A 17,879-nucleotide genomic window follows, 5' to 3' on the forward strand; every position below is an offset into this window, starting at 1 on the left:
CCAATAAACAATCAACAGCCCTACACCAACAAATTATGGAATTATAATGTGCACACTAAATGTCTGTATGCACAGAAATTATATTAAATGTACATATATGAGATCACTGTAAATATTAAAAACAGCTACAAATACACTTTTCATGAAATAATTTGTACACATGTTTTAGATAATGCAACCATTAACAATTGTATAAAAATAACTGGTAACAAATAAGTAAATACACATGTATTATATATGAGACAATTTACTGACAGACTGAATGGAATCCAAACTTGCGTGACAAACAGGATCCACATGCATTCTTACATTTAAACTAAAAAAATAAAAACTTACTAAACCAATGCTTCACATGAAAAATGATACAAGTTTAACAGCAACCTATATTTTAATATGCATGTACTGAATTGACCATGGGCTGCCAAGACACTAAATATTCTCAGCTTTTAGGAAGATGCTAATCTGTGGGAATTCTAAAGATACAAGATTAACTTTTACATTATAAATCTTACACCTTAAAATCTATTTTTAAGAAGATTCAAGTTTGTCAGATCTTTATTATTACATTTCACTACATTTTTACTACAAAAGCTAATGTTTATAATTCTAAAATTCATGATATTCAGTGTATGTACACTTTAACATCATCAATTCTTACAGCTTTCAGTGTATGTACACTTTACCCTCATGAATTCTTGCAGCTTTCAGTGTACACTTGAACCTCATGAATTTTTAGTTTTCAGTGTATGTACATTTAAACCTCATGAATTCTTATGGCTTTCAGTGTATGCACTCTTGAACCTCAAGACTTCTCATGGATTTCAGTTTATGTAGACTTGAACCTCATGAATTCTTATGGCTTTCAGTGTGTTTAAACTTTAACCTCATGAATTGTTATGACTTTTAGTGTATGTGCACTTTAGCCTCATAAATTCTTTATGGCCTTCATTTTATATCCACTTTGAACCTCATGAATTATAATGGTTTTCAGTGTGAACCTATTGACTTCTTAAGACTTTCAGTTTATGTCAATTTTAACATCATGAATTCTTAGGGCTTTTAGTGATGTACACTTTAACCTCATGAATTCTTGCAGCTTTCAGTGTATGTACACTTTAACCTCATGAATTCTTATGGCTTTCAGTGTATGTACACTTTAACCTCATGAATTCTTGCAGCTTTCAGTGTATGTACACTTTAACCTCATGAATTCTTATGGCTTTCAGTATATGTACATTTTAACCTCATGAATTCTTATGGCTTTCAGTGTATGTACACTTTAACCTGATGACTTGTTAAGGCCTTCAGTATATGTACACTTTAACGTCATGAATTCTTATGGCTTTCAGTGTATGTACACTTTAACCTGATGACTTGTTAAGGCCTTCAGTATATGTACACTTTAACCTCATGAATTCTTATGGCTTTCAGTGTATGTACACTTTAACCTGATGACTTGTTAAGGCCTTCAGTATATGTACACTTTAACCTCATGAATTCTTAGGGCTTTTAGTGATGTACACTTTAACCTCATGAATTCTTGCAGCTTTCAGTGTATGTACACTTTAACCTCATGAATTCTTATGGCTTTCAGTGTATGTACACTTTAACCTCATGAATTCTTGCAGCTTTCAGTGTATGTACACTTTAACCTCATGAATTCTTATGGCTTTCAGTATATGTACATTTTAACCTCATGAATTCTTATGGCTTTCAGTGTATGTACACTTTAACCTGATGACTTGTTAAGGCCTTCAGTATATGTACACTTTAACCTAATGAATTCTTATGGCTTTCAGTGTATGTACACTTTAACCTGATGACTTGTTAAGGCCTTCAGTATATGTACACTTTAACCTCATGAATTCTTATGGCTTTCAGTGTATGTACACTTTAACCTGATGACTTGTTAAGGCCTTCAGTATATGTACATTTTAACCTCATGAATTATTATGGCCCCATTTTAGATCAAGACATACCAACTTAATGTTTCCATGGGATTTCTATTCCTAAAGATATCACTTGCTAGAGGTGATATTGACAATGACACTATGATAGGGTGGCTCCAGATTGGGCAGTGATTTGCTTTGCCTTTTAGTGATCCTGGGTTCAATTACTATTGCTGGTACATGCATGGATTAGTTAAAATCTACTGACAATTGGTGGTTTTCCCCAACTGCTCTAACTTCCACCATTTCAAAGTATTAATAATTTTGGTCAGTTCAGTGTAAAATAATTATGTAACATAACTTACCACATGACAACTACATTACTTAGGTTAATTAAAAAAAAACATAATAATATGACACACACAATACCTGATGATCTCACAAATGACCTCATGTTATGTAATCCAAAGTATTTTGCAGTTATCTGAATAAATGTTGTTTTCTTGGTGATGTAAAAAAGGACTCTTAAAATTGTGCTTATTTCAAATGAAATTTATGAAACAAGTAATTTCCATGTTTTGCTTCTCAAGCATTGCATAAGGTGGAAATTATACCTCATTTTCCATAAATTTCATTTGAAATGAGTACTCATGAAGGAACCTCTACATCCTTGATCTATGACAAATATTGATACAAAGAAAACTGTGTGATAACCAAAAATTAAACTGAGAGTTATCATTCTATGCTATTAGGACTTCCTGTACCGGACCTTCGTTTTTGGGAAAACAATGACTTTTTTATCTCTTCTACCTCCTCTAGTGCAAGTTTCTGTGAAGGAGGTGATGCAGCTTCTAACATATTCTCTGGTGCTGACTTGCAGGATCTGGAGGTCACAGACCCATTCAAAGACTCAGTACTCACCGACTTTGGCAGGCGTCTGGAACTAGATGACTTCCCTCGTCTGAAAATGAAAGAAAGGTGCTATAAATTAAGTCTCCATTCTTTTTATCAGAAAATCTTCAGGTAGATCTTTCTGCTCAGTCCCAATGTAGGGCACACTGATTTGATATTACATTACATGTTATTATAGTGGATTTTATCAACCCATTTTGGATATGAAATAACACATAAGACACTGAGAGAAGAAGGAATGGTAGAAGCATAAACCTGTACGTCAATCCACTGCATATTAGCATATTTAACAAACTGCATCCATTGTATATTAGCATATTTAACAAACTCTATCCACCACATATTAGCATATTTAACAAACTGTATCCACTGCATATTTGCATAATTAACAAACTGATTACACTGCATATTTGCATACTTAACAAACTGTATCCACTGGATATTTGCATAATTAACAAACTAATTACACTGCATATTTGCATATTTAACAAACTGTATCCACTGCATATTAGCATATTTAACTGTGTCCACTGCATATTTGCATCTTTAACAATCTGTATCCACTGCATATTATATTTAATAAACTGTATCCACCACATATTAACATATTTAACAAACATGTATCCACTGCATATTAGCATATTTAAGTAACTGTGTCCACTGCATATTTGCATCTTTAACAAACTGTATCCACTGCATATTAGCATATTTAAGTAACTGTGTCCACTGCATATTTGCATCTTTAACAAACTGTATCCACTGCATATTTGCATCTTTAACAAACTGATTACACTGCATATTAGCATATTTAACAAACTGTATTTCATCACGCAAAGAGACCAGCCCATGAGAATGCTTCTGAGGACTCCAAGGATCAAAATTATGGAATACAGGCAGTAGTCCATCTGGAATTGATAACATGTTTGTTTAAAATAGCAAATCTAGGCAGTCCATCTGGAATGGATAACATGTTTGTTTAAAATAACAAATTTAGGCAGTACATCTGAGTTGCATCTTTGTATGAGCCCTTGCATTCCTGTACAGTGAGTGCCACTCTTACCACATCTCCCTATGAGCCAATACATGACTGCACAGTCAGCTACAATCGTACTGCATCTCCCAATGAGCCTATACAAACATGTACAGTCAGGAACAATTTGGATCCAATAAGAATAAATAGTATATCCATTCATCCAATGCCAGAACCTTGAATTCCAACAATATTTTTTAGCCAAAACAATAACAATAAATATTAGCTTCCTAATAAATTATCTGCATCATCCTTTTCTCTTAATTTCAGACATTTTTTATTTACTGTTTAACTGACAGGCTGACCATCTTGTTATCTACTATCTGTTTTGCATTGCAAAACTAGATTTTGTGTACCAGCCTATCATAATTAATTGCTTTTCTAGTTATCCGTGTCCACATAGTACATTCGATAATTTCATCAATATAATTTGGAATGCTGAGATTACACTGAAATTTCCTAAACCCTCTACAAATTCTGGAATCATGGATAGTATCTCTGTATCATCTGATAAAAAGAATCAAACATCTGTGCTTTTTCATAACAAATTTATTACATGAGTCAATTAATATCACATCTTTAATTTCCAAGGATTGCAATAAATGGAAATAATTCAACCCATTTTACAGATTCAACATTAAAGACTTAAGTTTTTTTTAATTATTGGTTTTATTGTTATAACGATATATTGAGACACAGATAAAGAATAAAAGTATGTTACTGGTTTTATGTTATACTGATATTGTTATATTATTGGCTTTTTGTAACACTGATACTATTACATTATGGGTTTTATGTCATATCAATACTGTCACTGGTTTTATGTTATACTGATACCGTGAAACATCTATGGAAGAAATATCCTAGATAAGTATTTTTTTGTTGTTTACTTCTGTGTTAAACTGCAATCAAACCAAACAGTCTACCCTGACAATGCCTACGGCCATGTGTACAGAGATGGCCATGTGTACATCGATGGTCATGTGTATAGAGATGGCCATGTGTGAAGAGTTGGTCATGTGTACAGAGATAGTCATGTGTACAAAGATGGCCATGTGTAAAGAGTTGGCCACACATACAAAGATGATTGAATATTTGCCTTTATTTAGCCTGTTTGAAGGATTTACCAAGTTTGTGTGTTCTAAATCTAATTACTTGCAATTTTTCTATGCATGCTGCACATAATATACCATAACAGGAGAAAAATCTACTAGTGGTATAATCTGAATAAGTCTCAGTCCCATGTGACAGACACAAGCCAACATGGCATTACCATGTAATGCCATCCACAACAGCATGATCTTCTGATTTCACATCATATGTGCATCTGACACAAGGTTCTATATCATGTATGTATACACAATGTTTAATGGCACATCATTACAGTCCTGATTAAATGTCATTGAGTAAAGGTTTTCCAGTAAAAATGATGATGGTAAAACAAGAGGCCCAAATGGACATGAGATTGCTCACCTGCACTGTGTGAAACTCAAAAAAAGTCTAGAAGTGTAGAAACATTTAATTATTTAAAAGACTATCTACATCAATTAGTTTTTATGAACTAATTTACATTTTTATTTATTGAATGTTTGTCACATAATTTGTCTAATGAGCAGACCATGTTCTTTTTACCTCTGGCACACAATGGCTCCAATAACTGCTTTGTCCTGTATCACAAATGAACCCTTCACTAACTCCAGGGGCAACATGATTGGTTACATGTACACATACCACTCTTTTATCAAAATATGTTCAATAAGTAATGTTGTTCTGTAGTTGATACTAATGGCATTGAAATAAGTCATGTGTGAGATGAATTTGGTAACTTTAGCTACACTATGCAAGGCTTATGTGAAAATTCACAGAGCCAGTCTCAGATATCATTTGCATTGCCGAGCTTCCATATTTCAAACGACCTCACTTACAACATGGTACACTTTTATGGTGCCAATGAACCTACCTCTTTATAAAGTGACCATATATGGCTCCAACCTAGCTCAGTATAAACTAACATCACATATAATATGGTACACATCTAGGACTCCAATGACTCTACCTCAGCAAAAGGTAACCTTATAACATGGAACACTTCTAAGTCTCAAACGAACCTACCTCATTATAAGGTGACCTCATAACATGGAACACTTTTATGGCTCCAATGAACCTACCTCAATATAAGGTGACCTCATAACATGGAGAACTTCTATGGCTCCAATGAACAAACCTCAATATAAGGTGACCTCATAACATGGAAAACTTACATGGCTCCAATGAACTTACCTCAATAAAAGAGTGACCTCATACCAAGGAACACTTCTCAATATACAATGACCTCATAGCATGGAAAACTGTATGGCTCCAATGAACCTACCTCAATGTAAGGTGACTTCATAACAAGGTACACTTCTGTGGCTCCAATGAATAGCATTATGGAGCAAGGTACTGTTTAAAGCAATCTACTAAGTATTCATATTTAAAAAATGAATCAAAAGAGACTACAAAGGATGAAGGTGTGTGTGTGTGTGTCAATGATAGAAACAAGTACCAGTAAAATTTTTTATATAATTTGGAAACAAGCTTGGCCCATCATTTTGGGAGGTACTTAAATAACTAGGGAATACATTTTCTTGAGCTAGTTGCTAAAATTATGAATATTTTAAATTAAGACAGGGTATGAGGCTGGCTTTAGGGCAGACATGTGCAAACTATGGCATGTGTGCTAGATCCAGCCCACTTTGTTACGTCATAGGGTATGGCTTTAAAAATTGCTTATTTGGCATATGGCTGAAGGAAGGTACACAAGCCTGTTCTTGTGAATGTGTTTTTTAAAAACTGTTATTGATCTGTACTGAAAAATGATCATCCAAGACCTTTTCTTTAAAGTGTAAAAACATACTAATAATAAATTCATATCACACTAGCATAAATTTGTTGATAATCAATCTTAGATTTACACCAAGTTCCAAATCATGCATGCTTGGCATTTTAAATAAAAAACATTGACGATATTGTCATAGGATGATCATACAAAAATGGTAAATCTTGAACTTATACTTTTATTTGCTTTCAATAATTATTGCAACAGTACACTGAGGTCTCGATAGGATTTTAAAACTAGGAGTCCAGGACTCCCATTTTGGGAAAAGTAGGAGTCCCACCAGCAAAAGGTGCAGTCCCCTCCAGGGGTCAAGCTTGACTTTAATTTTGGGGAGAAGTGACTTCTCCTTTTGGATAGAACAGGAAGAAGTGAGAGCTCAACAGGGAGAAGTGCATGTATGTTCTCTTATTTCAATTAAGCCCTCCATTTCCCACTATTCATATTTGCATTTAACTTTGGATTTAAGCAATATTTTATTTTCAAGTAGACAATTTTTCTGAATTATTTTGGCCATATGACTCTTAAAAGAGAATAAAAGAAACTACATTGTAACAAATTTTAAATGAGTAACCAGATTATATTAATGTGATTTCAAGTTAGTAAAAATGCTTAATCAACTACCCTTAATACAATTTTTAAAATTTTTTTTAATTTATTTATTTACACTTTCTAAATGTTTACATTAATGGCACTTTCAAAGATTTCTAAATGTGTTTGAAACAACCCCTGCTACCATGTACATGAGGGCAAATGCACATGTCTTCTGATCATACTGTTTGTCCTAATTTCTTTGTTGCAGATAAAATATTACTGTAACTATTCATACATAACACACTAAAATGTATAAAATTACAGACATGTCTCCTTTATAGATGGTATATGACCTAAACCCTTCTTTCCTACAGAATCAACACACACGTGAGTGCATCTATTTTTAGAAGGAGAGGTTTTCGTAATGTAATCACTCGCTATAATATAGCTTCATTAAATCAGTCCATTGACAGGATTGCAAATTTATGGTTTATTTATTTGTCTACGTACTTGTAGTAATGTTAGACAATGGTTAAATAGTATCTGCTTTGCTGCTTTTTTTCTGTATTTTCACAAATACGTGTAAAGTCAGAAAACAACTTAGACCTTACAACGCATCTCACAAATTCCACAACATAGCATTGTCCCATATATTTCTGACCTACATAATTTGCACTTTAAAGTTAAATCTTTAATAAAATAATACCTAGGCTTTGTTTTCAATGAATTGTATATTTTTCTAAATGTATCTGCCTGATGATTTAAGAAAACAGACAATCTAATAAACTGGTACATCTCAGACTCAGCGATGTCCGCCATTATTTTCTGTTAGGCCTACTGGTTCACTGACAGTTTCAAACTAATTTTATGATGAAATAGTGTACAAGAGGCAGTTAATATATATCCAGATCACCGATTCTGATCATAAAACACAAATTGCTATCTACACACTATTGTTAAAGTTTCGTAACACAAGTTTGTATGTTTATATCATCAAAGGATAGCAAGCTTAAAATGGGCAGTGAAAGTTGCTACCTTACTCGGGAAAGGGTTAATGGTCAATCAGCTATCAAAACACATGATTGTGAATGGGCAAGAGTTAGTCTGTCAACATAACTGATATAAAAAATAGGCCTAACTACTGACATCTTGGTGAATACATTTTGCTGCAAAACTATAACTAACCAGGCTAAGGCAAGGGTCATCTCAAAAAGTATGGTCAGTCAATGTACCTCTTAAAAAATCACAGGGCAAAGTCGTTTTCACTTTCCTAACAGAAGAAGGTAAAGTTTACATTTTTAGGCGACATAGTCGCCCACTTCACCCTATAGCATGACCCCTGGCCCTCCCTTCAAAACTATGAAAATGAAAAGAACTATTGGTTGGCATTAAGTTTAATTTCTACATTTTTTACAACACAGACACAGCTCTTGTTTGTCCATAAGAGTGAAACTGAAATTTTATCAAACCAAGTAAGGACTCTTTCCAAACACTAAGCTAGGCATCACACACTTTCTTACACTTAGCTACTGTCCTATCCGAACTATCAATTCTAGCAGCTTTAGCACTCTTCTGAATCTCGTTACAATCTTCGTAAGTTTGCCGTTTAACCCCAAAATACTTATCCAAATTTACGAATGCCATTTTGTCTAAGTCTCTACATGTCTTGATTCTGAGGTTACGTGCACTGCTTATTCTGCTACATTCGGAAATGAACACAATAATGAAAGCTAAAGTTGTTTTTTTGATGTACTCTTATAGATGACCACATGCACACTGGGTCTTTCTCCCTATGAATTCAATCACTGTTAATATCAGTACATTTTCCCACCTGGCCGTCAGTCAAAGCCTTTGAACTTTGCTGCCCAGCTATTGCATCATGTTCTTTTGATGTACTCTTATACTCACAACATGTACATCAAGGGTTCTTTCAGTCACTAAATTCTGTCACTGTAAATATCAGCACAGCTAACTGATCAACACATTTTCCCACAAAGCAGGTGGCTGACACAGGACTGGCAAGTCTTTGAATTTTGCCGCACACCTACTACAAGCGTATGGAGGACTCCTGCCTCAGTGATTTTCTGCGTCCCAGATAAAAAATAGCATCCAAATATGCATGATTAAGTGTTTGCAAGACCTCTGGTACAATAAGATTCTTTCTGTGGTTCATTTGTGCTTCCTCAATAAGATTTGCATGCCATACTTTTATTACTTACTTTAAAGAGCTCTTGTGTGTAATTCCTAGAACTCTGTATAATTCAGCTGTGGAAGGAGTCTTGGGTATTTTGGACGGAGCTGGTGAAAATACTGGTGTGGATGGTAGCAGTCTGGTACCCTGACCTGTGACATAAAATTAGATACAATTACTGACCTTTTGTGAGGTGAATAACTTCTTTTATGAACCAGAAAACCTTATATCAGACATGTGTAATTCCCTCTAGGGCACAGGCTGGATAAGTGATTTTTAAAGCCATACCTTGTGGTGTAAATAAGCAGATAAATCCAGCTTGATTGCAGTAGGTTGCACATGCCCGCTACATACTGATGATCTGAAGTGGATGTCAATATAATAGGTTTACCTGGTGGTGGTTGGGAGGCACAAATTCAACACAAATTTATTTTGTTTCTTAAGTTTTGGGACATATAACCTAAGTGAAAAAAGTTTCACTGTAAGTTCTGGGACAGAAAGAAAGTTACTTTTTTTGTGTCCTAATATATACAGTAAATAAGGTGCATCATTATTTTATTACATTGCTTAATACAAATTTTTTAATGCTTCTTGTTTCAATATTGTGAAAATGGCATTTTAACTGCATATGCTGTCATGGGATAAAATTTCAATGTAATTCAGAAAAAACTAATCACTATAGTCAGTATGGGTCCATGGCATTTATTTATACCTTGAATCTGAGAAAAACACAGACATGAAATTAAAATTGAAAATTTCTAGTCAAGCAAAAAGCAGATTAAGTATGAGGTACATAAATTGCCTAATTGGAACATAAATATAACCTGACAATACATATCTGATAATATGTTATCTGATGTGGATTGAAATTAGGCTAGAACAGTAATAAGAAAAACACATTTCACAATGACATTGAAACACATTCAGAATTAAAAGTTTAATGGCTGTACATGATTCTGAAATAGATGAATTCCACAAAATACATACTAAAGAAAACAAAAATAAAATACCACACTAACAAACTGGCAGGTGGATACTAGTAGGAATTATAAAAATATCTGCAAAAATCTTTTTTTTTTTCAGGCCTTAAGTTTGAAAGCAGGGGCTTTTATAAGGGAGGTACTACTCACTCATTCCTGGTACTTATTGTACAAAGGTGCACAAATATGAGCAACCTCTGATTATAGCTTACCTACTGACTGACCTTATGAACTGAAAGAGTCGCACCATATTTTGGTGATTGTTATGTTGTAAACATACACGAGTTACAGCAAGAATTGTTTTTATTAGTACTATTAATACATGTGACAATGCCATAAAAAAATATCATGATGGTACAATATCTTGCATTATCATGAATCACATGATGTCACATCAATGATACAGCATCTTACCAATGCATTATCGTGAATCACATGTCACATAAGTCAGTGATACAGCATCTCACCAGTGCATTATCATGAATCACATGATGTCACAGTACCAATGAAAAAATATATCACAGGAATCATGTAACAAACAGGAATATTGTCAGCTATCAGTTACATTAACACATGTTACTTTCATTGTTATTCCAGAAACCAGAACTATTAGTGTTGTTAATCCAGAAACCAGAACTTAAAGAGATCTGTGAATTGCAAAAGCCCCACCGATGATGACATGGAACACAGTCATTCAGGGGCATTGACTCTTGTAAATTATGACATGGAAGACAGGAATTAGGGGTCCATGACTTTTCTAAATGATTACATAGAAGACAAGAATTGTGAGGCCATGGGACAGGAATTATGGGGCCATGATCATTCTAAATGATGACATGGAAGACAGGAATTATGGGGCAGTAACTCCTCTAAATGATGAATAGGAAGACATGAATTATGGGACCATGATTCCTCTAACTGACAACACTGAAGACAGGCATTCAGCAACCATGACTCCTCTAAATGATGACACAGAAGACAGGAATTCAGGGGCCATGGCTCTTCTAAATGAAGACATGAAAGACAGGAATTATGGGTCAATGACTCCTCTAACTGATGCCATCAAAGGCAGGCATTTAGGTCCATAATTCTCTAAACGATGATGTCAAAGACAGGAATTATGGGGCCAGACTCCTCTAAAAGGTGACATCAAAGACAGGCATTCAGAAGCCATGACTCTTCTCAATGATGACATGGAAGACAAGAATTATTGGGCCATGGCTCTTGCAAATGATGACAACAAAAACAGGCATTCAAGGGCCATGACTCTTCTCAATGATGACATGGAAGACAGACATTCAGGAGCCATGGCTCTTGTAAATGATGACATGGAAAACAGGAATTAAAGGGCCATGACTCTTCTATATGAGGTAATGGAAGAAAGTAATCATTGAGCCTTGATAACTCTAAATAAGGACATGTAAGACAGGAATTATGGGGCCATAACTCTTTTAAATGATGACATCTAAGACTGGGATTCAGGGGTCATGACTCTTCTAAATGATGACATCAAAGACTGGGATTCAGGGGTCATGACTCTTCTAAATGATGACATCAAAGACTGGGATTCAGGGGTCATGACTCTTCTAAATGATGACATCAAAGACTGGGATTCAGGGGTCATGACTCTTCTAAATGATGACATCATTGACAGGAATTATGGGGACATAACTTCTCTAAATGATGACATCAAAGACTGGGATTCAGGGGTCATGACTCTTCTAAATGATGACATCAAAGACTGGGATTCAGGGGTCATGACTCTTCTAAATGATGACATCAAAGACTGGGATTCAGGGGTCATGACTCTTCTAAATGATGGCATCAAAGACTGGGATTCAGGGGTCATGACTCTTCTAAATGATGGCATCAAAGACTGGGATTCAGGGGTCATGACTCTTCTAAATGATGACATCAAAGACTGGGATTCAGGGGTCATGACTCTTCTAAATGATGACATAGAAGAAAGGAAATTAGACTAGAATATGCTCAACATGTTGCATAACTCTATCCGAAGTGGAGTTGATGACACCATACCTCAATAGAATGCACATTTAAGTCTATGAGACATTGTTCATACCAAAGTGCACCAGAATTTGATGAACGGTTCTTCTTGAGCTGTGGCAGCTGCAGGAAAAATTCCATGTGACAATATGATGTTAATTACAGTCAAGGGCCATAACTCTTATGTAGTTGTTGTTGTTGTTGTGGGGTTTAACGCCATTTTTCAGCACACGATAGGCTATATATGGCGGCCAGTATTAATGGTGGAGGAAGAACCCGGGAAAACCCCAGAAAGAACCACCGACCCACGAGAAGCTACTGGCATACTTTCTCACATACCTACATTGGCTGAATCTGAGACTCGAACCGGCGCAGACAGAGGTGAGATGGCAGTGATCCGTAACGGAGAACGCTTTAGACCACTCGGCCACTCGGGGCCCCAACTCTTATGTAACATGGCATGGACAAGACAAAACCCATAAAGGCATAAATGGAGATTATTGACTGAATCTCAATGATTTGGACCTTTGTTCAAAAGTATGTGGCCTGGAACAAAACTTTATGGCACAAAAACCATTATTTTCTTATTAGACTTACCAAGGCAATGACCTCTGACCTGTAGTTCACAGAATCTATAGGTGCACACCATCCACAAAGCTTGGTCAAGGAATTTATTCTAGAACAAACTTTATTCTACAACCCATTTTTCATTTAACCACAATGTCCTTGACCACTTATAACAAAACAACAGGCCTCCTTCAAAGATTAAGTACAAGATCTCCACATATTTAGGTCTTGGTATCTGGTGTACAACTAAAATTAATGCAAAATCCATTTTTCTTTTTCTCAGTGACCTTTACATTTCCCTCCTAAATCCATAGCATTATTTCTTACTCAGCATCTAAGTCAAGCACAAACTTTGGTGAAGTCAAGAACTGAAATTTTTAAGCAGAAACTATTTTTTTTCTTTATGTGAATGACCTGACTCATGATCTTTGTATCCCCCAAAATCAGTAGATCTCTCAACAACAACGACCCCTCCCCCCGATACAAGCTGTTCACAATGACTGGACCAAATCTGTGATTTAGAACACAGCAGTGATGTTTTGTATCAAATTTGGTAAAATTCTGTTGAATAGCTGTTAAGAAGCTGTTTAAGGATTATTCTGTCTTTAGTAATGGCAGATTGGATGACAGACTGGCATCTACTTAACAATTTTGGGAAGCCCTGATATCATAATGCTACCTGTAAAAGTCATGTGCAAACTGATTATGGTGCTTTTAAGAAGCTGTATACCACCACTGTGAGTGGATGGCAGAAAAGGCATAATAGATGAAGGACCATATCACAAACTCATTTTGTTTTATGTCCAAGTGAGCTAAAAAAAACCCACCCCAAACAAATCAACTCACTTTTCTTTGCAGATTTAATGGAAGTAGGTGTTTGATTATTGGCAAATGGGGACATCTGGAGGAACTGGTTTTTTAGGAGGGTTGTCTTTTCATCCTCAAGTGACTTCCGCTGTAAATAAAAAGATGGCAAACATGAAGCCATGCATGACTGCAGAAAGTTTTCTCCAATATTATGATTCTTACTAATCAGGTGCTAACAATAAGAATTCAACACTGGCTTAAAACATAATGATCTAGAAATGTTTCTCTGGCCTCAGAATTAGAGCTGTGTATCACCAGACATTCTGAATTGAGATATGTATTTTATACATAAACTGAAAAAATAAAAGTTAGCCCATGTTTGAGATATGTATCACTATAATTGCCCTGATATGATCTGTGTCAAGACAGTATGGTATACATAAACTGAAAAATAAAAGTTAGCCCATGTTTGAGATATGTATCACAATAATTGCCCTGATATGATCTGTGTCAAGACAGTATTTTATACATAAACTGAAAAAATAAAAGTTAGGCCATGCTTGAGATATGTATCACAATAATTGCCCTGATATGATTTGTGTCAAGACAGTACTGTATACATAAACTGAAAAATAAAAGTTAGCCCATGTTTGAGATATGTATCACAATAATTGCCCTGATATGATCTGTGTCAAGACAGTATTTTATACAGAAACTGAAAAAATAAAAGTTAGCCCATGTTTGAGATATGTATCACAATAATTGCCCTGATATGATCTGTGTCAAGACAGTACTGTATACATAAACTGAAAAATAAAAGTTAGCCCATGTTTGAGATATGTATCACAATAATTGCCCTGATATGATCTGTCATGACAGTATTGTATACATAAACTGAAAAATAAAAGTTAGCCCATGTTTGATATATGTATCATGACAGAACTGCATACAAAAATAAACTGAAAAATATGCATGTTAGCCCATGTTTTGATATGACATCACAAAAATATTGCATACATATAAAACTGAAGAAAAAAACCACAAGTTAGCTGATGTTTGCAAAACAAAACTCTCTTGTATCATTGCATAAATCCATTTTAAAATAATTCCCATAACATCAAAAAAGTCAATGCTTTTCTTTTTCTAGGTGGTTAGATAAACAAAAATAATTTTGAAGACATTTGTTATTATATTCTGTAAACAGATGCTCTTGGTATGTGACAGTACATGAGGGTTCCTATAAATAAACTCCCTAATTTATCATGTTCTTTTCAAGTGCACTTTCAGGTATATATATTTTGGTTATCAGCCGTTGATGTTTTCCACTCAAGACACAAAAAAGCAAACAAAAAAAATCCCATCACTTAAGGTCTGAAAACTATACACAACATGTGCCGACATCACTTTCCCATTGAAATGTACAATTATATTGAGATGAACTGCAAAGGTCAAGTTGCTACGCAACCTGGATGTCATTGTTTGCTTGTGATGAATTTGTTTTTACTTGTAGATCTCATGCATAAACTTGGACATATTAAAGGATGTGGACTGTGCTTTCTTAATAGAAATGCTCTGTTGGAACTACTTAAGTCAAAGGTAGGCACTAGCTTATATTTAAAAAGGGGAAAAATTTATGCAGAATATGAGATGCACTTGTGGGGGAGGTAGACCAATAAATGATCTACAAATGGGGTAAACATACAGATGCAGAGAATAGTCATGCATAAAATAGTCAAGCAGAAAATATATTTACCAAAACTAATCAAAATAGACAGAGTATTATTTTTTTTAAATACTTGCAAGTATTGACTGCTCTGGTGGCCTTGTGGTTAGAGCGTCTGCCTCGTATGCGAGAGGTTGTGGGTTCAATCCCTGGCCGAGTCATACCAAAGACTTATAAAAATGGTACTAACAGCTGCCTCACTTGGCAATCAGCATTAAGAGGCTAGTGTTAGGACTGGTCGGCCTGGTATCAGGATAATGTGACTGGGTGGGATATCATGCTACATGTCTGCGGCATGATGCCTCAGTGCTAACATCACTATAAACTGCCACACTGCAGACACTGTAGCGATATGACTGAAAAATTGTTAAAGCTACATTAAAAATCCTATTCACACACACACACACACACACACACACACACTTTCAAGTATTAAAAACATCTATATTTTGAGACACTAAAGTTATCTTGATTTTCACAGAGTGTGTCGGTAGAAGTAGTGAATGGAAAGAAACACTTCATATGCTTGTTGTTTCTCACTGTTCTGATTTTGACTAATGGTTATTTTTATTTGGATTTTTTGGTTCACCCTTGTCATATCCTTTTGCATGTTCTAAAGCAATTGTTATTATTTAATGATATCTTTTTCCTTGCAAACTGCTTCAACTTTCTAAGTTGTACTTACCTTTTAAATAGACCATATCTCAAACTAAAAGAGCAATATTAATGAAAACCAACCTGTATAGCTGATTTTTAGAACATAACCTAAGACTGGTCACATGATCTTGTAAAATTGGGTAACTGCACTGTAATGAGGCATGCCAACATAATTGTATTTCCATTTACAAATTCATCTTAAATCATAAATAAAAATGTTGAAAGAACCCTCCTGTACAATAATGTAAATCAGTAAAACATTTATAATGGACCATATCAAGTTTTACATGAAGAAGTGACCAGTCTTTGCAGGTTCTCAAAATGTCATTGGCACTGGTCAATTTCTTTTTAAGAGAGAGTTTCAGTTTGGGATTTAACTCCTAGAAAAGTAAAAATGCTCAAATTTAATGAAGATAAGAAAACTTTATCGTCTAACAATAACCTTTGTTTTTCAGATACAGACTTTCAAGCCCATGTTGAAATTATTTTATCTTAACCTGGTTAAGTGCAAGCAATTCTCCCAATCACCTTCTTTAGCGCCTGCAAATACATTTTGATGAGTGTAATCAATACAAATCTGGTAAAAAATAACTCCAAGCAAAATTCCATAAAGGGATTAATATATTGGAATAGGCCTTGCTATTTATTTAATTCAATCAAAACTTTCAATTAAAAGTTGAGAAAAAAATGTTTATTTTTGGATGGTTCATATCATTTAGTTCATATTTAATTCAACTAATGTCCAGTTTTGATAGTTCAAACCTGTATTGTTTTATACTATCAGCAGAGTAAATATTGTGATACACTGATGTATTGATGATATGGAACCAACTGTACTTATTATGGGACAGAATAATGTTGTTTTACAAAGGAAGGTGCCTTTGATAGGAAGCAATCTTTCAGAGAATGCCTTTATCTCTATACATGTACATCCATTGTCTGGACATCTGCCAGGTCATGTAAATGACCTGTTTAAAAGCTGCACTCACTTCACAAGAAAATTCCCTCTGAAAGCAGATATCTCATGCATTTTCCAAACAGGCTGTAACCAGCTTGCATTAAACTTCAACCAACCAGAATCAGTTATTCAATGTAATCTCACTGGTTAATTTTAGACCAGATACATATCATATTTGTTTGCCAATTATTCCAGCATTCACCCGATGTTATATAAATGGTATTTATGACCAAAAAGTAATAGCACTTCAAAATTTATAAAATTTTGTCTGAGCATTATAATAAATACTGGATCAAAACTGAGGTACAGTCATAAAAAAATGATAAATCTTTGAAGACTTATTTATGAAAATTAGAAGTAAATTTTTACAACATGCTTAAATGAAACAATACACTAACAATGAAAGAATCAAAGTACATTATTCACAGCAGGGGACACATGTCCAGAGGTGTGTGTAAATGGTGGTGTACATGTAACCATGCCATCATTCACAACAGGGGACACGTGTCCTGAGGTGTGTGCAGATGACTGCATACATGTACCCATGGCATTATTAATAAATGGGGACATATCCTGATATGTGTGTAACCATGGCATTATTCACAACAGGGAACACATATCCAGAGGTGTGAGTAGATGGCTGAATTATAAACAGCAAAAAATGGGACTGTCAATATGAACAAAATAATTCACTGCTAATATTGCTGAAGGAATGGTTTAGCTACATGTTATACTCAACACTCAGTAAACTT

The 17,879-nt window shown here is 34.8% G+C and overlaps 1 protein-coding gene across 2 annotated transcripts in view; it reads right to left on the bottom strand.

Annotated features, from left to right (window-relative positions):
• Positions 1-2,499: 2,499 nt before the first annotated feature.
• The window catches only part of LOC149807239 (afadin- and alpha-actinin-binding protein-like), an 82,390-nt gene continuing 67,010 nt past the window's right edge, over positions 2,500-17,879 (bottom strand). For both annotated transcript variants that reach the window (XM_089935933.1, XM_089936013.1), the window contains exons 12-14: positions 13,829-13,937; positions 9,460-9,583; positions 2,500-2,850 (exon numbers count right to left, since the gene is read on the bottom strand). In XM_089935933.1, coding sequence (XP_089792059.1) covers positions 2,625-2,850; positions 9,460-9,583; positions 13,829-13,937 — 459 coding nt within the window. In that variant the 3' untranslated portion in view covers positions 2,500-2,624. The remainder of the gene's footprint in view (positions 2,851-9,459; positions 9,584-13,828; positions 13,938-17,879) is intronic.

This window comes from Sinohyriopsis cumingii, chromosome 1, assembly GCF_028554795.1.
Source record: "Sinohyriopsis cumingii isolate HCF-2022 chromosome 1, ASM2855479v2, whole genome shotgun sequence".
Lineage (NCBI taxonomy): Eukaryota > Metazoa > Mollusca > Bivalvia > Unionida > Unionidae > Sinohyriopsis > Sinohyriopsis cumingii.